General features: G+C 47.2%; 1 protein-coding gene across 2 annotated transcripts in view; it reads left to right on the top strand.

The window, feature by feature from the left end:
• Positions 1–22,687, top strand: part of C2H1orf232 (chromosome 2 C1orf232 homolog) — a 43,138-nt gene extending 20,451 nt beyond the window's left edge. For both annotated transcript variants that reach the window (XM_068269207.1, XM_068269206.1), the window contains exons 4-5: positions 9,340–9,446; positions 21,747–22,687. In XM_068269207.1, the coding sequence (XP_068125308.1) occupies positions 9,340–9,446; positions 21,747–21,975 (336 nt within the window). In that variant the 3' untranslated portion in view covers positions 21,976–22,687. The remainder of the gene's footprint in view (positions 1–9,339; positions 9,447–21,746) is intronic.
• The last annotated feature ends 2,544 nt before the right edge of the window (positions 22,688–25,231 follow it).

The raw sequence follows: 25,231 nt of genomic DNA, 5'->3' as shown, positions 1-25,231 counted from the left end.
CCCCCTGGGGTACACGTACCACACGTTGAGAAACTAGGTTTTAGGGTATGTCTCTACCAGCTTTGCACATCTAGAGACTGAAATCCTTGCCCATTCTTCTTTGCAAAACAGCTCCAGCTCAGTCAGATTAGATGGACAGCATTTGTGAACAGCAGTTTTCAGATCTTGCCACAGATTCTCAAATGGATTTAGATCTGGACTTTGACTGGGCCATTCTAGCACATAGATATGTTTTGTTTTAAACTATTCCATTGTTGCCCTGGCTTTAGGTTTAGGGTCATTGTCCTGCTGGAAGGTGAACCTCCGCCCCAGTCTCAAGTCTTTAGCAGTCTCCAAGAGGTTTTCTTCCAAGTTTGCCCTGTATTTGGCTCCATCCATCTTCCCATCAACTCTGACCAGCTTCCCTGTCCCTGCTGAAGAGATGCACCCCCCGAGCATGATGCTGCCACCACCATATTTGACAGTGGGGATGGTGTGTTCAGAGTGATGTGCAGTGTTAGTTTTCCGCCACACATAGCATTTTGCATTTTGGCCAAAAAGTTTCATTTTGGTCTCATCTGACCAGAGCACCTTCTTCCACATGGTTGCTGTGTCCCCCACATGGCTTGTGGCAAACTGCAAACGGGACTTCTTATGCTTTCTGTTAACAATGCCTTTCTTCTTGCCACTCTTCCATAAAGTCCAAATTTGTACAGTGCATGACTAATAGTTGTCCTATGGACAGAGTCTCCCACCTGAGCTGTAGATCTCTGCAGCTTGACCAGAGTCACCATGGGCCTCTTGACTGCATTTCTGATCAGCGCTCTCCTTGTTCGGCCTGTGAGTTTAGGTGGACGGCCTTGTCTTGGTAGGTTTACAGTTGTGCCATACTCCTTCCATTTCTGAATGATCGCTTGAACAGTGCTCCGTGGGATGTTCAAGGCTTTGGAAATCTTTTTGTAGCCTAAGCCTGCTTTAAATTTCTCAATAACTTGATCCCTGACCTGTCTTGTGTGTTCTTTGGACTTCACGGTGTTGTTGCTCCCAATATTCTCTTAGACAACCTCTGAGGCCCTCACAGAGCAGCTGTATTTGTACTGACATACACACAGGTGCACTCTATTTAGTCATTAGCACTCATCAGGCAATGTCTATAGGCAACTGACTGCACTCAGATCAAAGGGGGCCGAATGATTATGCACACACCACTTTGCAGTTATTTGTAAAAAATGTTTGTAATCATGTATGATTTTCATTCCACTTCTCACGTGTACACCACTTTGTGTTGGTCTTTCATGTGGAATTCCAATAAAATTGATTCATGTTTGTGGCAGTAATATGACAAAATGTGGAAAACTTCAAGGGGGCCGAATACTCTTGCAACCCACTGTATGGCCTAGTGCACACCAGAGCGGTTCTGCTGCGGTTTGCGTTCCGCTTGCGGGTGCGGATCCGCTAGGGTAATGTATTTCAATGGGCTGGTGCACACCAGAGCGGGAGGCGTTTTGTAGAAACGCATACTCCCGGGCTGCTGCAGATTTTGGATTGCGGATGCGTTTCTGCCTCAATGTTAAGTATAGGAAAAACGCAAACCGCTCTGAAAAACGGCACTTCAGAGCGGTTTGCCAGGCGGTTTTTGTTACAGTAGCTGTTCAGTAACAGCTTTACTGTAACAATACATGAAATCTACTACACCAAAAACGCTTCACAAAACCGCAAAATGCTAGCTGAAACGCTACAGAAAAAGAAGAATAAGCGTTTCAAAATCTGCTAGCATTTTGCGGATCTGCTAGCGGTTTTTGGTGTGCACCAGGCCTATGTGCTGTTTGAATCACATCATTTACCATCATCATGCTCAATCCGGACTATTTGCAGTTTACTGGGGAATGAAAATAGTGTTTACTGCTTCTGATTGCTTCTGTATCAAGAACAAGTTTCCCCTGAAGCCATCTGGAGAACCCTTTGGCATACGTATGCCACGTCTTGAGAGTGGGTTTGTACTCTACAAAGTACAAGCAGTTCAGAGTTGGGTCTGTGTGGGTCTGTGCCCATGTTTCAACCTCAGCAATTGTTCTGTAGTTGTATTATGAGTTGAGTGGCATTGAAAAATACTTCTCCACTTCTAATGTTTCATTGGTATTATTTGCTGATTTTTATTGCCACCTGCATATTGTTTGTATTATCTGCTTATCTTCAGTAGTATATGTAAGCCATTGATATAATCCTGTTATTAATATCTACACATCATTGGAATTCACCTGTTGGTCTTCCGTATTAAGTTAATACTTGTATGTATTTTGCTGGATTTTTTTTCATTTAGACTTTTACAAGTCTGTGTCTTGATGTGTGATACACTGTGGCATGAGTAGCAGTGATGCTTGTAGCCCAGGACTGTATAGGGAAAGGGAGTGTGGTACATTAATACCAACAGCACATAACCTGTATGTACATTCAGGCTATGGAAATATACAGTGTTTGACCTGCCTTAAAAAGCAAATTGGGCCCAATATCGCTTAACGAGATTCTTCTGAGATCAACAGCCAATCCTCGCCTTGAAGCCATGTTAGACAAGAAAAAGGATTTTCGGTAAAACAATTGAATATAGAAGTGAAAATATTATTATGATCTTTCGATTGAATTTGGCACTGGATAGCAATCAAATGCAGCTAAATTAAATATATGCTTACCCATCGGTATTGCGGCTGTACATATATCCCCGGCAAAAGCAGTGAAATTGCTGCAGGGGTTTCCTGTAGTGTAATGGCCTACAGGAAACTTCAGAGCAAATTGTAATGCTTTTGTCGGGGATAGCCATACAGCCACAATAGGACTGTACATATATGTATGGACTGTACATATATGGCATAGGACTGTACATATATGTATGGACTGTACATGTATGACATAGGACTGTATATATATGGCATAGGACTGTACATATATGTATGTCGCCGAATCATGGTTCACCCTGTTGCTGCTCAAATCCCCGGTGGGGTGAAATACTATTCCCTCTTGGAGTCATCAGAGGGAGATGTAATTCGTGGTCCGGTGATCACCAGAGCCCTAAATTACCCTTATGCATCCCGCAAAGTATAACATTACTGCTACGGGGCCCATAGTTTCGCCACCGAGCGTCATGCGCCAAAACCACCTGCTTCGCTCTAGGGATCCCTGATAAATATACTACACAGATTTTCTGTAAAAACGTTTTTTTCTAATCAAATGTGCCAGTTTTGTACAACTAATTTGCAAGATTCTTGCAAACCAATAGAAAGTTCAATGAAAACCTCACAAAACTGCCAGCGACAATTTTGCTCATCCCAGGTCCAGATACTCTAGGATACTAACAACACCCCTGTCAAGCTTTCAGAGCATAGTGCTTATACTGGGTAAAGTATGTCTATAGCCTATTGAAAATCACTGCCATGTCAATACTGGGATTTCATGGAGAAGCAGTTAATTCACTTATATCTACTCTCCTTATGTTGCTAGATAGTTCCGGCTACCTCAGCCATTTGGGATTGCCTCTGCTGAGAATCTAACATGTGTACAATGGCCTACATTATATGCAGGTGCTGGATTCAGTGCTGGGGTAGCAGTTGGAGCCGCGGCAAAACAGTGGGCGTGGTAATGAGGGGTCATAAACAGGGCCAAATGAACTTAGCAGCTGTGTAATTCACAGACAGTGGACATCAACAGCACCATATAACCAGATGTAGGCACCCCACCCCAGTATAGGTATAGGTCCCATAACTATAAGCCAATTCCCTAGGATTGGTGGCGAGATGTGCCCCCAGTATAGGTAGCCAGGAATAGGTACCCCAGTCAGAGGCGTAGCTAGGGTTTTCAAAAGAAAGACTATTAATGCGCCCCCTAAGGTGAAGGGTCGTGACCAAATGTGGGCGTGGTTATGGGTGCTCCACATTTGGTCACGCCCCTTCAAATGTACATGGAGGTTAGCAGGCTCACGCTCACCCACCCTCCCTCAGTATGTACCTTCCAGCATGTTCCAAGACAAATTCAGCAATCATGAGCCCCCCCCCCCATCAAGACAAATTCCGCAATCATGAGCAAACATGAGGCCCCCAACATGACCAACTCAGCAATCATGAGGCCCCCAACAAGACAAATTTAGCAATCCTGAGGCCCCCAACAAGACAAATTCAGCAATCATGAGGCCCCTAACAAGACAAATTCAGCAATCATGAGGCCCCTAACAAGACAAATTCAGCGATCTTGAGGCCCCCAACAAATCATGAGGCCCCCAACAAGACAAATTCAGTAACCATGAGGCCCCCAACAAGACAAATTCAGCAGTCATGAGGCACATAAATAGACAGCATTTCACATAAATAGGCAGAATGCCCCCTTAATATGGTAGACACCTTTCACTTGGCAGCAGTTCCCCAAAATACACTCAATCTGACAGCAGTGCTTCCCCAAAAATAGGTAGCCCCAGGTCTATAGGTGTCCCCAGAATAGGTGGCCAGCAGTATAGATGTCCCCAGAACAGGTAGCCAGGGGTAGAGATGTCCACAGAACAGGTAGCCAGGGGTATATGTGCCCAGTATATGTAGGCAGGGGTATGTGTCCCCAGTATATGTAGCCAGAGGTATGTGTGCCCAGTATATGTAGCCAGGGGTATATGTGCCCAGTATATATAGTCAGGGGTATATGTGCCCAGTATATATAGCCAGGGGTATATGTGCCCAGTATATGTAGCCAGGGGTATATGTGCCCAGTATACGTAGTCAGGGTTATATGTGCCCAGTATATGTAGCCAGGGGTATAATATGTGCCCAGTATATATAGTCAGGGGTATATGTGCCCAGTATATGTAGCCAGGGGTATATATGCCCAGTATATGTAGCCAGGGGTATATGTGCCCAGTATATGTAGCCAGGGGTATATATGCCCAGTATATGTAGCCAGGGGTATATGTACCCAGTATATGTAGTTAGGGGTGTATGTGCCAAGTATATGTAGGCAGGGGTATATGTTCCCAGAGTAGGTAGCCAGGGGTATATGTGCCCAGAGTAGGTAGCCAGGAGTATATGCCCAGTATATGTATTTAGGGGTATATGTGCCCAATATATGTAGTCAGGGGTATATGTGCCCAGAGTAGGTAGCCAGGGGTATATGTGCCCAGAGTAGGTAGCCAGGGGTATATGTGCCCAGTATATGTAGTTAGGGGTATATGTGCCCAATATATGTAGGCAGGGGTATATGTGCCCAGAGTAGGTAGCCAGGGGTATATGTGCCCAGAGTAGGTAGCCAGGGGTATATGCCCAGTATATGTAGTTAGGGGTATATGTGCCCAATATATGTAGGCAGGGGTATATGTGCCCAGAGTAGGTAGCCAGGTCAGGTGTCCCCCTCCCCAGCAGGAGGGGAGCAGCGCAGAGAAGAGGAAGAGCTGCTCTCTCTCCCTCGCTCTCCCCTCCAATGTCCGGGTGGCTGGCAGCGGCGGGCAGAACTTACCTCCGTCTCGTCGCAGCGCCGGATGGATCTGCCACTACTCTGGTCTGGTCCAGACCAGAGCAGCGGCTGCGCACCCGAACTTCCGGCCGGCGCTGGAGCGAGACAGAGGTGAGTTCCGCCCGCCGCTGCCAGCCACCCGGACATTGGAGGGGAGAGCGAGGGAGGGAGAGCACCTAAGGTGAGGGAAGGAGGGGGGAGATGGCCCCCCTTCCCCACCGTCCGCACAACTCTCCCTCTTCTCTGCGCTGCTCCCCTCACCCCCCCCCCTCCCCCGCAAAAAAAAAAAAACCCCGAAGCTCAGCTGGGCGCCCTTGGGGACCAGGCGCCCCGGGGCACTTGTCCTACCCCGACCCCCCCTAGCTCCGCGCCTGACCCCAGTATAGGTAGCAAGGAATAGGTGCCCCCAGTATAGGTAGCCAGGTATAGATGCCCCCAGTGTAGGTAGCCAAGTATAGGTGCCCCAACTATAGGTAGCCAGGTATAGGGTCCCCCAGTATAGGTAGCCAGGAATAGGTGCCCCCAGTATAGCTAGCCAGGAATAGGTGCCCCCAGTATAGCTAGTCAGGTATAGGTGCCCCTAGTATAGGTAGCCAGGTATAGGTGCTCCCAGTATAGCTAGCCAGGCGGGGGGCGGGAGCATGCAAGAGCACCAGGTTACAATACTGCCTGAGGCTGGAAAAACAATTAGACAAAATGCAACTAACAGCCTCCGAGGGCCCACCCATAAATCTCACCTCTCTATAGACTTCTCTCTCCTCGTCGTTCTCTGGCTCTTTTCTCCCGCCAGTTCCACACATTTGTAGAAGCAGGTCAGCGTGCTGAGGATGGGATCTGAGGAGACTGCATTAGTATTAGTAGCCGCCTTTGGATAATGCAGTTTGATGGCCGCGTGCCACAGGGATATACTATGTGGCTGTTGCCAGTGCTTGCAGGGTGTTATCACCAATTTTGGGGGTACCCCCAAGCACCCCCCTGGCACCGCCCCTGGTTATTTATGAGCAGATAGCTTAGTCTGCTTTCATGTAAGTTGCTGGTAATACAGAAACCAAAGATCAGCATCCTGTGATATCTTGGATAATTTGATCTCTCCCCTATGTCACCTGACTGTCACAGCAGAGCAGCTAATTTAAAAGCACAGGATGTTAACAATATGTCTGCGCCCAAGAAAGCAGGATGTATTGCAGGATTTGTATCAGCTGTAACTAAGAAATGCTTTTCTTTAAAAAGATTATTATGCTGTTGTGTATTTTTCAGAGCAGAGAGGAAGTTCCGAGTGCCATTAATGGTGCTGGACAGGACCTGGGATGTTCTGGGATTTGTGCGTTTTGGACTTTGGCTGACTGACTTTGGCCATTTTGCAAACTGGCCGGCCAATGTCAGAAATTCCCAGCATTTTGGACTCAGCCACTCAGACGTCAAATCAGCCAGTTCTAGAAATGGCCGGCCAATTGGCCGATTTCTGGTTTTGGCCATAACATATATACCAAATGGTTTGTGAATGCCAGGGGCTAATGCTTAGTACAGATGATGCAATTTTACGGCAGATTGACAGTCAACTCGATTATTTCCGACAGGTCCGGTCTGATTTCTGTTCATTTTCCTGTTGGATTTTGTATAGGAGTGAGCAGAAAAACTATCGGAAATCAGATCCTGTTGGAAATAATCAATTTGACCATCCATCTGACAGAAAATTGCATTGTGTGTACCAGACATTAGATTTTAGGTTACTGCAGCGGTGGCGAACCTATGGCACACATGCCCGAGGCGGCACGCAGAGCCGTCTCTGTGGGCACCTGAGCTATGTCCCATCACCACCGCTGACGATCTGGCTGCACGCCCGGAGGGTTGGAGCGGGAGGTAGAGGGGAGGAGGCGACTATCATGTCACCGTATTCCTCCATAGTATTGCTGCTGTGGAAGAAACAGCTTCAAACTCACCTTCCTTGGCTCCGAGCTCCATCAGACGCTAGAGGTCCAGGTCCACGCCATCTCCTTTCCATTGCCGCTCACAGTACTTCCGGATGCTGTGTGAGCGGCAGTGCAGAGGAGACAGCGGGGACCTGCAGCGCTAGCATCGGATGGAGCCAGGAGCCAGGGAAAGTGAGTATGAAGCAGTTTCTTCTGCAGCTGAAGCATATGGAGGAGTACAATGACAGGAGGGGGGCCCCAATGTAAGTTTACTACCCCATAGCAGCCACCAGCAGACCGTGTAGTCACCCTTCCACCTTCCCCACAGCAGACCATGTAGCTGCAGCCCACAGCAGCCCACTGTCCCAACCTCCAACCCACCTACCCCACAGCAGCCCACCCCACTTTCCCACCCACCTACCTACCCCACAGCAGCCCATGGAGTCTAACCTCCCACTCACTTACCCCACAGTAGCCCATGGAGTCCACCCTCCCACCCACCTACCCCACAGCAGCCCATGGAGCCCACCCACCCACCTACCCCACAGCAGCCCATGGAGTCACCCTCCCACCCCACAGCAGACCATGGAGCCACCCTCCAACCCCACAGCAGCCCACCCACCTACCCCACAGCAGCCCACCCTCCCACCCACCTACCCCGCAGCAGCCCACCCTCCCACTCACCTACCCCACAGCAGCCCACCCACCTACCTCACAGCAGCCCATGGAGAACCCACCTACCCCACCCACCCTCCCTCCCCACAGCAGACCATGGAGCCAACCTCCCTCCCTCCCACCCCATAGCAGCCCATGGAGCCACCCTCCCACCCCACAGCAGACCATGGAGCCACCCTCCAACCCCACAGCAGCCTACCCTCCCACCCACCTACCCCACAGCAGCCCACTCTCCCACTCACCTACCCCACAGCAGCCCATGGAGCCCACCCACCCACCTACCCCACAGCAGCCCATGAAGTTCACCCTCCACCCCACAGCAGACCATGGGGCCACCCTCCCACCCCACAGCAGACCATGGAGCCACCCTCCCTCCCACCCCACAGCAGACCATGGAGCCACCCTCCCTCCCACCCCACAGCAGACCATGGAGCCACCCTCCCTCCCTCCCACCCCACAGCAGACCATGGAGCCACCCTCCCTCCCACCCCACAGCAGACCATGGAGCCACCCTCCCTCCCACCCCACAGCAGACCATGGAGCTACCATCCCACTCACCCACCACACAGCAGCCCATGGAATTACCCTGAATTATCTTGCCAGCTACTGTCTATGGAGGGAGAGGGAGTGGGGGTGACCGTAGTCTGTCGCCCAGTATGTCATCAGCTGTCTGGAGGAAGAGGGGTGTTGATCTGTTGCCCAGTCTGTCATTAACTGTCTTGGAGAGGAGGTCGGTAATCTGTTGCCCAATCTGTCATTAACTGTCGGGGGGGGCACTTTGTGATAGACAATCGACTTTTGGGCGGTAGTTTGGGCACTCAGTCCCCAAAAGGTTCGCCATCACTGGGTTACTGTATAATGTTATCCAACATAAAATCCCATTTCCAAAAATGTTAGGACACATGTATAAAATGTAAATTAAAATAAATGTAAATGAAAACAGACTGTAATAATTTGCGTGCACAGCTTGTGGCTTCTTGATGTTGTGCAGGCATGGACCGTACTAGCACATGCTCAAGGATTGCCAAGTCATACAAGGAGGGTAGCGTGGCCATGAGAACAATCATGAGAACAATGTCACCACATCTGACAAGCTCTTCTAGGATATAGGCTCGTGGATGGATTGGATCGGATCGGAAAGCTTCTGGACTATCCAGAGGCTTCCCTCTACTAAGATAAATAGCTAACTTTTCATTCTTGCCCCGCTTCAAGTTTACTTTAATCAGCTATCTCTAATTTCCATAGATACTTTTCCTACCCAGTTCCCTAAAATGCCTCAATATTCATATATCCACAGGTCCAAGGGGCAATTGGATGGAGAAGTGTTACTTCATTGTTCTCTAATGATGATGAGCATAGAACAGATCCTAGAGCTGAGCCAAGGCCAGAGCAGGCAATGGAACAGTAAGTATGGCTATCTACAAGGGCTGTTAAAGCCAATGGGAACCGCTACATAAAAAAAGAAACCAAATACTTACCTAAGGAGAGGGAAGGCTCTGGGTCCTAATGAGCCTGCCCTCTCCTCTGCCGGTGCGCCCTTGGTGCAGCGCTGGCTCCCCCATTCAAATCCTCTGCCGCGGGGGCCTTCAGAAGTCTTTGGGAGCCAAGTCCTCCAGAAGACAGGCGGCTCCATACTGCATATGCGCGATTGCGCGATAAAGGGTGTTCGCGTGTGCGTAGTTTGGAGCGGCCCATCTTCGGTAGTATTCAGGCTCCCGAAGACTTTCCGAAGTCACCTTCGCTGGCGGAAGGAGCAGTATTTGACCAATTTAGCCAAATACTGCTCCCTCTGACAGCGCTGCAACAAGGGCACCGGGAGAGGAGAGGAAAGGCTCATTAGGACTCAGAGCCTTTCCTCTACTTAGGTAAGTATCTGGTTTATTTTTTTTATGTAGCGGTTCCCATTGGCTTTTAACGCTGTTTCAGTTCAGGCGTTTCAGTAGTTTCGTCTGCTGAACAGTCCTATTACACCAACATTTCCTCCCTCTACAGTTAGTACTATACTCATGTCAGTTTGTGGGTATCCTCCGCCATAATGGCAGAGGGATCTGCACAATGTTATGATCCAAATGTATTCAATAATACATTTAATGATGAATCTCCATTTTTGTTTAGAAACATGCTACTATTCAGCTGAACACATTGCAAGGATTAATGCCAAACATGATTTCAACTTGCTTACATTGCTTACACAGCCACTCCATGGTGAAATTGCAATACATGTGTACAGCACTGATATGTATTTATAGCAATTTTTTGTGGAATATAAAATGTCACTTTAAACTAAATGTGAAATGAGAAGATTACAGAAAGACCTTTTACTGACTTCCTTTTAATGAATATGAGCTAAAACCATAAAGGTAAGCACTGGTATAGGCAGATACTGGTTGCTTCTGTGATTTTCCTATTTAATGTCCTGTGGCATTACTTGCTTTGAGTCCCAAATTGCATATGTTTAGAATTAGATATTTCCACCTGAATTGACTGTTCTTGTAACTGGTGATTGACTAGGCATTAAAGGGAACCTGTACTCAGGGCCGGTCCTGGACTTTCTGCTGCCTGAGGCAAAGATCATAAAGGCGCCCCCCCCCCCCCCCCCAATATTTCTACATAACATTACATCCCCCACACAACCGACCGTGTCCGTGAAGGAAAGCCTGAGTGACGCAGCAAAGTGAGTGACTGACTCACCGGGGATTGGGTCTCCCTCCGGGTCTGGCGGGCATCCGCATCCAGCATGCATCCTGCACTGGCAGGGGACAGACGGCTGCGGTCTGCGGCGGGCATGCTCCATCTCGGATCTGAGGGATCTCGCGCTGGGCCAGTGAGCGGCGGCCGGCGGCAGCCAGCCAGCCTCCTCATCATCATCGTCATGGTCCCGTCGGCGGCGCTCGCTGCTCAGTGACTGACCGTGACAATCAGCCGCAGCCAGGGCAGCAGAGCGGGCGGCAGCCGCCGCCATCTAATCAGCAGGCTTAGGCACTAGGCAGCGTCACCAGCGTGCAGCCTTGGAGGAGACAGGAGAGGCCGCAGAGCTCGAAGTCGTCGGACTCGGAGGCCGGCGGCAACAGTGCAGTTTCTAGGCTAAAATGCACCCAGGGCGAGGGTGTAAAAATTGCGCCCCCCCCGGTATAGGTAGCCAGCTATAGGTCCCCCCACGAGTATAGGTGGCCAGGCGTGGGTGAGCCAGTAAAGTTGCCCCCAGTATAGGTTAGCCAGGTAGTTGCCTCCAGTATAGGTAGCCAGTGTAGTTGCCCCCAGTATGTTAGATAGGCAGGCACCCCCCCCCCCCACCCCCGGTATAAGTTAGATAAGTAGGTGCCCCCAGTACAGGTTAGCTAGGTAGGTGCCTCCAATATAGGTAGCCAGTATAGTTGCCCCCAGCATAGGTTAGATAGGTAGGTACCCCCAGTTTAGGTTAGTTAGGTAGGTGCCCCCAGTATAGGTAGCCAGTATAGTTGCCACCTGTATAGGCTAGCTAGGTAGGTAGGTGCCCCCAATACAGGTTAGATAAGTGCCCCCAGTATAGGTTCGATAGGTAGCTTCCCCCCAGTATAGGTTAGATTAAGTCGCTGCCCTTCAGTATAGGTTAGATTAGGTAGGTGCCCCCAGTACAGGTTAGATTAGGTAGGTGCCCCCAGTATAGATTAGATAGGTAGCTGCCCCCAGCATAGGTTAGACAGGTAGCTGCCCCTAGCATAGGTTAGATAGGTAGCTGCCCCCCAGTATAGGTTAGATAGGTAGCTGCCCCCCAGTATAGGTTAAATAGGTAGCTGCCCCCCAGTACAGGTTAGATTAGGTAGGTGCCCCCCAGTATAGGATAGATAGGTAGCTGCCCCCAGTACAGGTTAGATTAGGTAGGTGCCCCACCAGTATAGGATAGATAGGTAGCTGCCCCCAGTATAGGTTAGATAGGTAGCTGCCCCCCAGTATAGGTTAGATAGGTAGCTGCCCTCCAGTACAGGTTAGATTAGGTAGGTGCCCCCCCAGTATAGGATAGATAGGTAGCTGCCCCCAGTACAGGTTAGATTAGGTAGGTGCCCCCCAGTATAGGATAGATAGGTAGCTGCCCCCACTATAGGTTAGATAGGTAGCTGCCCCCCAGTGTAGGTTAGATAGGTAGCTGCCCCCCAGTATAGGTTAGATAGGTAGCTGCCCCCCAGGGTAGGTTAGATTAGGTAGCTGCCCCCCAGTGTAAGTTAGATAGGTAGCTGCCCCCAGTATAGGATAGATAGGTAGCTGCCCCCAGTACAGGTTAGATTAGGTAGGTGCCCCCCAGTATAGGATAGATAGGTAGCTGCCCCCAGTATAGGTTAGATAGGTAGCTGCCCCCCAGTGTAGGTTACATAGGTAGCTGCCCCCCAGTATAGGTTAGATTAGATAGCTGCCCCCCAGTATAGGTTAGATAGGTAGGTAGGTGCCCCCAGTATAGGTTAGATATGTAGCTGTCCCCTAGTATAGGTTAGATAGGTAGGTGCCCCCCAGTATAGGTTAGATAGGTAGCTGCCCCCCAGTATAGGATAGATTAGGTAGCTGGCCCCCAGTATAGGTTAGATTAGGTAGGTGCCCCCTAGTATAGGATAGATAGGTAGCTGCCCCCAGTACAGGTTAGATTAGGTAGGTGCCCCCCAGTATAGGATAGATAGGTAGCTGCCCCCAAAACAGGTTAGATTAGGTAGGTGCCCCCCAGTATAGGATAGATAGGTAGCTTGCCCAGTATAGGTTAAGTAGGTAGGTGCCCCCTCATAATGGCGGAGGGGGGAGACGGAGCCGCGGGGAGGGCAGCCCTCCCTCTCCCTCCCTCTCCCCGGGCCGCCCTCCATGCTCCCCCCTCGGACTGCAGGCAGCAGAGTTAGCGCGCAGGGAAGCGCTGCTGTACACAGCTGTTACTCACCTCCCTGGATCCGATCGCCGCTCCCGCCCTGCTGGTCTCCTCTCTGCAATGTAGCCGCTGATACATTACACACGCTGCGTCCTGTTTACACAGGAAGCAGCCGCGTGTGTATCAGCGGCTAGGCAGAGAGGAGACCAGCAGGGCGGGAGCGGCGATCGGATCCAGGGAGGTGAGTAACAGCTGTGTACAGCAGCGCTTCCCTGCGCGCTAACTCTGCTGCCTGCAGTCCGAGGGGGGAGCATGGAGGGCGGCCCGGGGAGAGGGAGGGAGAGGTCGGGCTGCCCTCACCGCGGCTCTGGCTCCCCCCCCCCCCCCCCCGCTATCACAGCCACTTCATCTGGTGCTGTCCCTCCACTTCCTGCCGCCTGAGGAACCCGCCTCACCCCGCCTCATGGGCGGGCCGGCCCTGCCTGTACTGAGTAAAATTATTTAAAATAAACACATGAGGTAACTTCAAATGAACATTACATAGTTACCTTGCCATCATTTCCTCTCAGAAGCTCACCATTTTCTTCTGACAATGACCCCTTCCAGTTCTGACAACATTTTGTCAGAACTGAAATATATCAGTTGCTGTCAGTTATATATCAATTGCTGTCAGTTACAGCTGAGAGGAGAGCTGATGTGTCCATGTTTCCCTATGGCTCAAGTGGACGATGTTACAGTTTAACAGTGTGCTGACCAGGAAGCTGTTAGGGGGTAATGGCCATTTTCAAAATGGAGGACGGAGAATTCCCTTGATCACAGTGGACAAACAGGACGCAGGAGAGGAGACAGAGATTGAGGAGTAGACTACATGGGAGGTAAGTATGACGTGTGTATGTTTATTTTGACTTTTTATTTTCAGTTCAGGTTTTCTTTAAGTGAGGAAGAGAGTTTACCACACAAAACAAAACATTGTGCAGCAGGCTGGACCTGTAAGAGACTATGAGCTTGATTAACTAAGACAAATAGCATGCCTTATCAGAGTAGCATAGCAAGCGCTACAAACTTATACCTGCTAATTGACAATGATGGGAGCTGCCCTTGACGAATGGTCCTGCCCTGAGCCCCTGCGGGTCCAATCACTTTAAAGGACATTATCCCCACACTTTGATTGACCCAATAGGCTGCCTGTCACTTGACAGGAAACTTGACAGGCAGCCTATTGGGCCAATCAAAATGTGGGAATAATGTCCTTTAAAGTGATTGGATCCGTGTTAACTCTGATAGGACATGTTAACTCTGATAAGGCATGTTTACTCTGATAAGGCATGATGTTTGTTTGTTTGTTAGTGAATCAAGCCCTATGGCAGGCCTTATGATGTGAGCTGCCGATTCTAGTGGACACCTCATTTTTCAAGTGCACGTTAAATGCTATTTGCCAGTTTTCATACTGACCCTGACCTTTGAGTCAATAATCCAGTACAATAATGCAGATCAGGTGGCTGCATGCTTGCTGCTTGCTGCAGGTGTATGACTCTGCTAAAGCCAAATGATCAACATGACAGCCAGGCCACTGGATTTTTTGAAAAAATAAACGCACATAATATCATCTGTGTTCCTAAGTTACGTTGTTTATGAAGCGAAACTCTGGCTTGTGTCATAAATTGTGCCCACCCCTTCCACCCTAACTAAGCTATCACTACTGGCAAACTGTCACTGTCTCTAGTCATGTTATATTGGTGATAAGAGTAGTGGGTACCAGCATAGTGACAGGTTGCCAATGGGAGCAGCGTAGCGAGTGAGAAGGGGATGGGGCTAATTTAGGCCTCACTCTATAAACAGTGGAATCCAGGTTTACTTTAAAGTGTACCCAAGGCAAACCTTGGGTATGAAAACACATACTTACTTAAGAAGAGGGAAGCCTCTGGATCCTATAGAGCATACGTGTCAAACTCCGACCTGCGGGCCAAATCTGGCCCTCAGAACCATTACATTTGGCACTCAAGTGGTTTCCCCACTTTGCATTATGTTTGGCCCACTCTAGACCACCAGGGCAAAGCCCTAGATCACCAGGGAAGCCATATGGGGGAGGTAGGAGGAATGCACTAAACACTAAGGAAATGTATAGGGGAGGGTGGGGGCCTCTAGACACCAGGGAACTGTGTAGGGGTTGGAGGGGGGGGCATTAGACACCTGGGAACTTTATAATGGAGGATGGATGCCAGCAGACATTGAGGTTGGACCGCGACTTGGTCTCAGTGTACAATTTCGTCCCACTTTCTATTTGAGTTTGACACCCCTGCTATAGAGGCTTCCCACACTGTCCCCGTTGCTGAGCACTGAGCCTGGAGATATTCTGACAAGGGCTTGTCAGAATGAAGATTGGGGCCATGCGCCAATTCAGGCTTGAAAAAGGATGTACTGTGTCTACGCTTTTTACGGCCACACTAGCACAGTAAGCCAGAGTCACACATGCTACTGCGGAGATGCGAGGTACAGCTCAGCTGTGCTCACGCCAGAAGAGAAGCATGGCCCCGATGTTCCAGAGGGTCCCGGTGAGCAGCGGCAACAGTGAGGGGGACATGGGGAAACCTCCATAGGCTTCCCTCTTCAGGATCTATAGGCTTCCCTCTTCTTCGGTAAGTTTGTGTTATCTTACCCTCTTAACTCAAGAAGCTTAAAGGATACCTGAAATGACATGTGACATGGTAAGATAGACATGGGTGTGTACAGTGCCTAGCACACAAATAACTATGCTGTGTTCCTTTTTTTATTTCTCTGCCTGAAAGAGTTAAATATCACGTATGTAAGTGGTTGACTCAGTCCTGACTCAGATAGGAAGTGACTACAGTGTGACCCTCACTGATAAGAAATTCCAACTATAAAACACTTCCCTAGCAGAAATTGGCTTCTGAGAGCAGGAAAGAAAGAAAAAAAAAAAAAAGGATCAATAGTTCATAAATTTTAGCGCTGGCATACTTCAATGAATGTGTCTTTGAGCAAAAACAATAAAACAGTTAAAACTTAAAAAGTAGATTTAAACATAAACTAAAACTGTGGAATATCTTAACCACTTGAGGACCGCCCCAGCCGATGGGCGGTGGCAAAGGCTGGGCCTAAACGACCGTAATACGCCCATCGGCGGCGGCGGGCGTGGTTATGCGGCGATCGCGTCATTCGTGACGCGATCAACCGCCGGCGACAGGCTCCGCCCCCCTCGAGCTGTAACCTGACGGCCGTTCGGAAGCGCCAGCGGGTTACTAGCTGCCCGATCGCCGGTAACTAAGTGTATAATAGGCTTTGTAATGTATACAAAGCCTATTATACAGGCTGCCTCCTGCCCTGGTGGTCCCAGTGATCGAGGGACCACCAGGGCAGGCTGCAGCCACCCTATGTCGCACCCAATCACACTGATCTCCCCCCCTGCCTCCTGATCGCCCACAGCACCCCTCAGACCCCCCCCCCCTGCCCACCCCCCAGACCATTGTTTGCACCCAATCACCCCCCTAATCACCCATCAATCACTCCCTGTTACTATCTGTCAACGCAATTTTTTTTTAAAGCCCCAAACTGCCCCCTGGGTGCTCCTGATCACCCCCCCCCCACCCCTCAGATTCTCCCCAGACCACCCCCCCCCCCTGTGTACTGTATGCATCTATCCCCCCTGTAATAACCCACTGATCACCTGTCAATCACCCTCTGTCCCTGCCACCCATCAATCAGCCCCTAACCTGCCCCTTGCGGGCAATCTGATCACCCACCCACACCATCAGATTGCCTGCAGACCCGCCGTCAGATCACCTCCCAAGTGCATTGTTTACATCTGTTCTCTCCTCTAAACACCCACTAATTACCCATCAATTACCCCCTATTACCACCTCTCACTGTTACCCATCAGATCAGACCCTAATCTGCCCCTTGCGGGCACCCAATCACCCGCCCACGCTCAGATTGCCCTCAGACCCCCCTTATCAATTTGCCAGTGCATTATTTACATCTGTTCTTCCCTGTAATAACCCACTGATCACCTGTCAATCACCTATCAATCACCTATCCATCACCCCCTGTCACTGCCACCCATCAATCACCCCCTGTCACTGCCACCCATCAATCAGCCCCTAACCTGCCCCTTGCGGGCAATCTGATCACCCACCCACACCATCAGATCGCCTGCAGAACCGCCGTCAGAACACCTCCCAAGTGCACTGTTCTCTCCTCTAAACACCCACTAATTACCCATCAATCACCCATCAATCACCCCCTGTCACCACCTGTCACTGCTACCCATCAGATTAGACCCCTATCTGCCCCTAGGGCACCCAATCACCCACCCACACCCTCAGAACGCCCTCAGACCCCAGCCCTGATCACCTCGCCAGTGCATTGCTTGCATCTATTACCCCCTCTAATCACACCTTGAGACACCCATCAATCACCTCCTGTCACTACCTGTCACCCCCTAGCACACCTACCCATCAGATCAGGCCCTAATTTGCCCCATGTGGGCTCCTGATCACTCGGCCAAACCCTCAAATCCCCCTCAGACCCCCTTCCGATCACCTCCCCATTGCATTGATTGCATCTATTTTCCCCTCTAACCACCCCCTGAGACACCCATCAATCACCTCCTGTCACCCCCCTAGCACTCCTATCCATCAGATCAGGCCCAATACAACCTGTCATCTAAAAGGCCACCCTGCTTATGACCGGTTCCACAAAATTTGCCCCCTCATAGACCACCTGTTATCAAAATTTGCAGATGCTTATACCCCTGAACAGTCATTTTGAGACATTTGGTTTCCAGACTACTCACGGTTTAGGGCCCGTAAAATGCCAGGGCAGTATAGGAACCCCACAAGTGACCCCATTTAAGAAAAAAGACACCCAAGGTATTCTGTTAGGTGTATGACGAGTTCATAGAAGATTTTATTTTTTGTCAAAAGTTAGCGGAAATTGATTTTTATTGTTTTTGTTCACAAAGTGTAATTTTTCACTAACTTGTGACAAAAAATAAAATCTTCTATGAACTCACCATACATCTAACAGAATACCCTGGGGTGTCTTCTTTCTAAAATGGGGTCACTTGTGGGGTTCCTATACTGCCCTGGCATTTTAGGGGCCCTAAACCGTGAGAAGTAGTCTAGAAAACATGCCTCAAAATGACCTGTGAATAGGACGTTGGGCCCCTTAGCGCACCTAGGCTGCAAAAAAGTTTCACACATGTGGTATCGCCGTACTCAGGAGAAGTAGTATAATGTGTTTTGGGGTGTATTTTTACACATACCCATGCTGGGTGGGAGAAATCTCTCTGTAAATGGACAATTGTGTGTAAAACAAATCAAAAATTTGTCATTTACAGAGATATTTCTCCCACCCAGCATGGGTATATGTAAAAATACACCACAAAACACATTATACTACTTCTTCTGAGCATGGCCGTACCACATGTGTGGCACTTTTTTGCAGCCTAACTGCGCTAAGGGGCCCAAAGTCCAATGAGTACCTTTAGGATTTCACAGCTCATTTTGAGACATTTGGGTTCAAGACTACTACTCACGGTTTAGGGCCCCTAAAATGCCAGGGCAGTATAGAAACCCCACAAGTGACCCCATTTTAGAAAGAAGACACCCCAAAGTATTCTGTTAGGTGTATGACGAGTTCATAGAAGATTTTATTTTTTGTCACAAGTTAGCGGAAATTGATTTGTATTGTTTTTTTTTCACAAAGTGTCATTTTTTCGCTAACTTGTGACAAAGAAAAAAATCTTCTATGAACTCACCATACTCCTAACAGAATACCTTGGGGTGTCTTCTTTCTAAAATGGGATCACTTGTGGGGTTGCTATACTGCCCTGGCATTTTAGGGGCCCTAAGGCTAATTTCACACCAGGACGTTGCGTTAGACGGGGCGTTAAGGTCGCATAACGTCCCCCTAACTCAACGCCTGGTGGTGCTGGATCTGGACGTCAGAGTGAACCGCGTTGTGCAGCTCACTCTGGCGTCAGTGATGCTGTGATGCGCACTCTTGTGCGCATGCGGCATCACGTGGTCCCGCCGGCCAATCGCCGCACAGAGCGGCTGCTCCAGGAAGTAAACACTGCACGTCATAACGTGCAGTGCATATTAATTAGCCATGTGCCTGGCCGCTCTCCGCTCCTCCCCAACATTACTGAGCATGTGCAAGCAGTCTAACGCGGCTCAGCCGCGTCCAAAGTACTGCATGCAGTACGTTGTCTTGTGACGCAGCGTTACAATGTAACGCAACGTCCGCACTGTGAACAGCCCCATTGATTTTTCAGTACTGTGCGGTGGGCTGCGTTACAGGCTGCTCTAACGTGCGCCTGTAACGTCCCACTGTGAAACCAGCCTAAACCATGAGGAGTAGTCTAGAATCCAAATGCCTCAAAATGACCTGTAAATAGGACGTTAGGCCTCTTAGCGCACCTAGGTTGCAAAAAAGTGTCACACATGTGATATCGCCGTACTCAGAAGAAGTAGTATAATGTGTTTTGGGGTGTATTTTTACACACACCCATGCTGGGTGGGAGAAACCTCTCTGTAAACGGACAATTTTGTGTAAAAAAAAAAATCAAAAAATTGTCATTTACAGAGATATTTCTCCTGCCCAGCATTGGTATGTGTAAAAATACACCACAAAACACATTATACTACTTCTCCTGAGTACGGCGGTACCACATGTGTGGCACTTTTTTGCACCCTAAGTGCGCTAAGGGGCCCAAAGTCCAATGAGTACCTTTAGGATTTCACAGGTCATTTTGCGACATTTGGTTTCAAGACTACTCCTCACGGTTTAGGGTCCCTAAAATGCCAGGGCAGTATAGGAACCCCACAAATGACCCCATTTTAGAAAGAAGACACCCAAAGGTATTCCGTTAGGAGTATGGTGAGTTCATAGAAGATTTTATTTTTTGTCACAACTTAGCGGAAAATAACACTTTGTGAAAAAAAATCAATTTCCGCTAACTTGTGACAAAAAATAAAATATATATCACCATACTCCTAACGGAATACCTTGGGGTGTCTTCTTTCTAAAATGGGGTCAGTAGTGGGGTTCCTATACTGCCCTGGCATTTTAGGGGCCCTAAACCGTGAGGAGTAGTCTTGAAACCAAATGTCACAAAATGACCTGTGAAATCCTAAAGGTACTCATTGGACTTTGGGCCCCTTAGCGCAGTTAGGGTGCAAAAAAGTGCCACACATGTGGTATCGCCGTACTCAGGAGAAGTAGTATAATGTGTTTTGGGGTGTATTTTTACCCATACCCATGCTCAGTGGGAGAATTTTTTTACAGAGAGATTTCTCCCACCCAGCATGGGTATGTGTAAAAATACACCCCAAAACACATTATACTACTTCTCCTGAGTACGGCAATACCACATGTGTGGCACTTTTTTGCAGCCTAACTGCGCTAAGGGGCCCAAAGTCCAATGAGCACCTTAAGGCTTTACAGGGGTGCTTACAATTAGGCACCCCCCAAAATGCCAGGACAGTAAACACACCCCACAAATGACCCCATTTTGGAAAGTAGATACTTTAAGGTATTCAGAGAGGAGCATAGTGAGTCCGTGGCAGATTTAATTTTTTTTTGTCGCAAGTTAGAAGAAATGGAAACTTTTTTTTTTTGTCACAAAGTGTCATTTTCCGCTAACTTGTGACAAAAAATAAAATCTTCTATGAACTCACCATGCCTCTCAGTGAATACTTTGGATGTCTTCTTTCCAAAATGGGGTCATTTGGGGGGTATTTATACTATCCTGGAATTTTAGCACCTCATGAAACATGACAGGGGGTCAGAAAAGTCAGAGATGCTTCAAAATGGGAAAATTCACTTTTGGCACCATAGTTTGTAAACGCTATAACTTTTACCCAAACTAATAAATATACACTGAATGGATTTTTTTTTTTATCAAAGACATGTAGCAGAATAAATTTGGACAAAAATGTATACAGAAATTTTACTTTATTTGAAAAATGTCAGCACAGAAAGTAAAAAAAATATTTTTTTGACAAAATTCATGTCTTTTTTGATGAATATAATAAAAACTAAAACTCGCAGCAGCAATTAAATAGCACCAAAAGAAAGCTGTATTCGTGACAAGAAACTGAGGTAAAATTCATTTAGGTGGTAGGTTATATGACCGAGCAATAAACCGTGAAAGCTGCAGTGGTCTGAATTGAGAGAAAGGCTCTGGTCCTTAAGGGGCGAAAAGACTGTGGTCCTGAAGTGTTTAAAAATTCATTTTTAGTAGAAGGAATATAGATACAATTGTTTATTTCATTAGTTTATTTTTGCTTCGGTTGTCCTTTAAAGGGAACCAGGGAAGGAAAATTAAAAAAGATTTCATACATACTTGGGGCTTCCTCCAGCCCCATAAGCCCGGATCACTCCCACGCCGCCATCCTCCTTTTCCTCTATCGGCGGTACCGGGTCCCGTCACTTCCGGCGGACGCGGCCAATGGTCCGCATGCGCAGGGGCTCCCTCCATACCCTTATGCATGCGGCTGCACAGTATGGAGCCGTACGGGTATGGAAGGAGCCCCTGTGATGCGGACAATTGGCCGCGTGCTGACGCCGACTGGCCGAAACTACGGGACCCTGTACCGGCGGATACAGGCAATGGAGGATGGCGGCGTGGGAGCGATCCGTGCGTATGGGGCTGGAGGAAGCCCCAGGTATGTATAAAAGCATCTCTTGTTCTCTTTAAAGAGAATGCCTTGGGTTCTCTTTAAGCTTTCCTTTAATCCAGGATAACAGAAGCACATGAACACACTTAAACTGCCACAATAGTTTTATTTCTTCCTCCAGTTGATAATACTGTGGATACAGGTTTACAAGAAGTTATAACCATATGTGTTTTTCTGCAGACCTTCCTCCTCCCGATCCCCAGATAATCCCTCTGAAAAACGATCAACAGCTCTTTGGGATGTGTTTTCTAGCAAATGGCAGCAAAGATCTGCTGAGCGGTCTGAGGCAAGAGGGGTGCTGTCAGAGCCTCCAGAAGAGCACAATGAAGCTCACCAACCAGAGGAGACGCCCTTTAGATGGAATTTTCTTACCAGCAAACTAGCGGAGCTGAGAAGCAAGGGTGACTAAAGACTTTCTTGTGACAAAATGACTGGAGACACTTCTCTGAGGAACTGTGAGATGAGGACATGTTCCCAAGATCTTGTGCCTTAATGGTACTGCTTGACACAAGCAGAGCTGGAGACTATCAACATTCCATTTGTCTGTGATTCATAAAAATTAGGCGGGTAAACTGATTATACTGTAGCTTTCCTCTGAAGGAGGATCCCTTTGTCTATTTCTAGTCCTGTATTGGTGTATAATTCTCGTAAAAATCTCATTGTGTCTTATGCCTCCTATAAAAGAAACAGCTTCAAGAAAATTTATCTCTGAGAAGAATTCAACCTTGGACTGTAAAAACAGTAAACATTAAAGTGTAACTAAAGTCTTAAGACTTAAACAGACAACAATAGATAAAGAAAACTGAATTTCACAGGAATGCAAAAACCATTTAACAGAACTCTTTCGATTTAGGACTTGTTTTTCTAACAAAATGGTACTTACCCCTGTATACTAGGAAAATCCACACCACATGCTGTGTAATATCATGCCCTGCATGTGTAAAGCTAGGCACACACTATACAGCATACCCAACAACTTCCGGTTCTAAACTCGATTGAGAAATGTCAGTTTTCCACCATTTGATATTGATCAGATTGCCACTCGAGGGCACACCCCACACCCTCACTAAAGAGTGAGCTTGTGGAATCTATGTTTGATAGTTAAAATGGCCCAAAATTGATTGATGTGTCCGAATTTTTCAAAGGAATTTCAATTTATATATCGAATTTAGTGGCAAATTTATCTAAAATTGACTAGTGGTTGCCTACCTTCATTCTTTGGCCCAAGATGCTTCCCAAAAATTCCAGGGTAAAATTACTATTACTGATGGACTGGTCTCCTGAACCTAGTGCTGATGCTTAAACTGTTGAATGCTTAAAGGGGCACTATAGCGAAAAATTATAAAATTTTAAATATGTGGAAACATAGACAAATAAGAAGTACAGTTTTTTCCAGAGTAAAATGAGCCAAAAATTACTTTTCTCCTATGTTGCTGTCACTTACAGTGGGTAGTGGAATTCTGACAGAAGTGACAGGTTTTGGACTAGTCCATCTCTTCATAGGGGATTCTCAGAAAGACTTTTATTCTTTATAAAGATATTCCTTAAAAAGGATTTAAAGAATGATGTTGGCCAGCCTTCCTACTTGCTACACAGTTTTTTGGCAGTTGGACAGAGCAACTGCCATTCACTAAGTGCTTTTGAAAATAAATAAATCCCTGAGAATCCCCCCATGAAGAGATGGACTAGTCCAAAATCTGTCGCTTCTGTCAGATTTCTACTACCTACTGTAAGTGACAGCAACATAGGAGAAAAGCAATTTATGGCTCATTTTACTCTGGAATAAACGTACTTCTTATTTGTTTATGTTTACACATACTGTATATTGCGGCAATCGCCTATATACTGTTATATACTGGGTACCACATACAGTACAGCACCAGTACCTGTTCATATATAGCATCAGTATATGATGTTTTTTAATTTTTATTTGGTGTGGGTTGGAAAAGGGGTAGTCTTATATGGCGAGGATTTCCCAAACTCTATATTTTAAATGGAAAAGTTGGGGGGTCGTCTTATACGCCCAGTCGTCTTATACGCCGGAATATACGGTATTTTACATTTTACAATTTTTCGCCATAGTGCCCCTTTAACAGGTCAACACATACATCACTGGCTACACAAATAAACGCAAGTTTGAAGCATGCCTCAGTGCTGATTGCAAAGTCTGCACTGAACAATACCAAGTACTCACTTATAATTTTTTTCAGCCATCTGTATTTTGAAAATACATTGCTTACATAATCGTCGATATATATTTAATACATTATTCAATATAGAACCGTAACAATGAGTGTCAGGCAGCCTGTGCAGTTGGTTTTTAGATTATGCTATCAAACAGTGAAGGAAAGAGCTTTATGCCAGTATGACTGGCTCAGTTACTGTCCCTCCCATTGCCCTAATGTTCATGCACTAGTGGCGTATGTTGCCACGAATTACTGTTTCACCAACTCATTTTCTGTTTTCCATTAATTGAACAACTGCAAGCATTATTGGGTTTCTCCTCTTCTACCTGTAGACAGCAAATTGACTTGTGGTACTTTTACATGTGTATTATGTGATCATCTATTTTTTCAGTACAGGAACACTTTTTGTGAAAAGATATTTTGTACAAACGGCTGAACAAGGACCCAGCCACTTATGACTCTTAAAGCGGATCCGAGATGAAAAACTAGCTATAACAAGTAACTTGTCTATAGATCTTATCTAAAGTTTAGATAGTTTACACAGCAAATCTGGCTGCATACAGCTTCAACAGTTTATGATGATTTATTCTGTGATATAATGAGAGCGGCCATGTTCTGTTTGTCATCATTACACAGGTAATCTGCAACAGCATCTCCACCCCTCAGCCTGTGAAAAATTCACTCCACCCTCCCCTCTGCCTCTGAATTGTCTGGCTAGTAACCTCCTCCTCCTCCTGTCCAGACTGAGCTCCCATAAGCCCTTGCTACACGGGTCTGAGTGCCTTGACGTTTTGGAGAAGCTGTGGGTGAGGCTTTTTTTAGTTCATAAGGAATTAGAGTATAAAATATATATATATATATATATATATATATATATATATATATATATATATATATATATACAGGATCTTTTCAAAAAATTAGCATATTGTGATAAAGTTCGTTATTTTCTGTAATGTACTGATAAACATTAGACTTTCATATATTTTAGATTCATTACACACAACTGAAGTAGTTCAAAGCCTTTTATTGTTTTAATATTGATGATTTGGGCATACAGCTCATGAAAACCCAAAATTCCTATCTCAAAAAATTAGCATATCACGAAAAGGTTCTCTAAACGAGCTATTAACCTAATCATCTGAATCAACGAATTAACTCTAAACACCTACAAAAGATTCCCGAGGCTTTTAAAACTCCCAGCCTGGTTCATTACTCAAAACCGCAATCATGGGTAAGACTGCCGACCTGACTGCTGTCCAGAGGCCATCATTGACACCCTCAAGCAAGAGGGTAAGACACAGAAATAAATTTCTGAACGAATAAGCTGTTCCCAGAGTGCTGTATCAAGGCACCTCAGTGGGAAGTCTGTGGGAAGGAAAAAGTGTGGCAGAAAATGCTGCACAACGAGAAGAGGTGAACGGATCCTGAGGAAGATTGTGGAGAAGGACAGATTCCAGACCTTGGGGGACCTGTGGA

Source organism: Hyperolius riggenbachi, chromosome 2 (genome assembly GCF_040937935.1).
Source record: "Hyperolius riggenbachi isolate aHypRig1 chromosome 2, aHypRig1.pri, whole genome shotgun sequence".
Lineage (NCBI taxonomy): Eukaryota > Metazoa > Chordata > Amphibia > Anura > Hyperoliidae > Hyperolius > Hyperolius riggenbachi.
The sequence above is the reverse complement of the archived record's forward strand: the minus strand, read 5'-3'. Positions and strand labels throughout refer to the sequence as shown.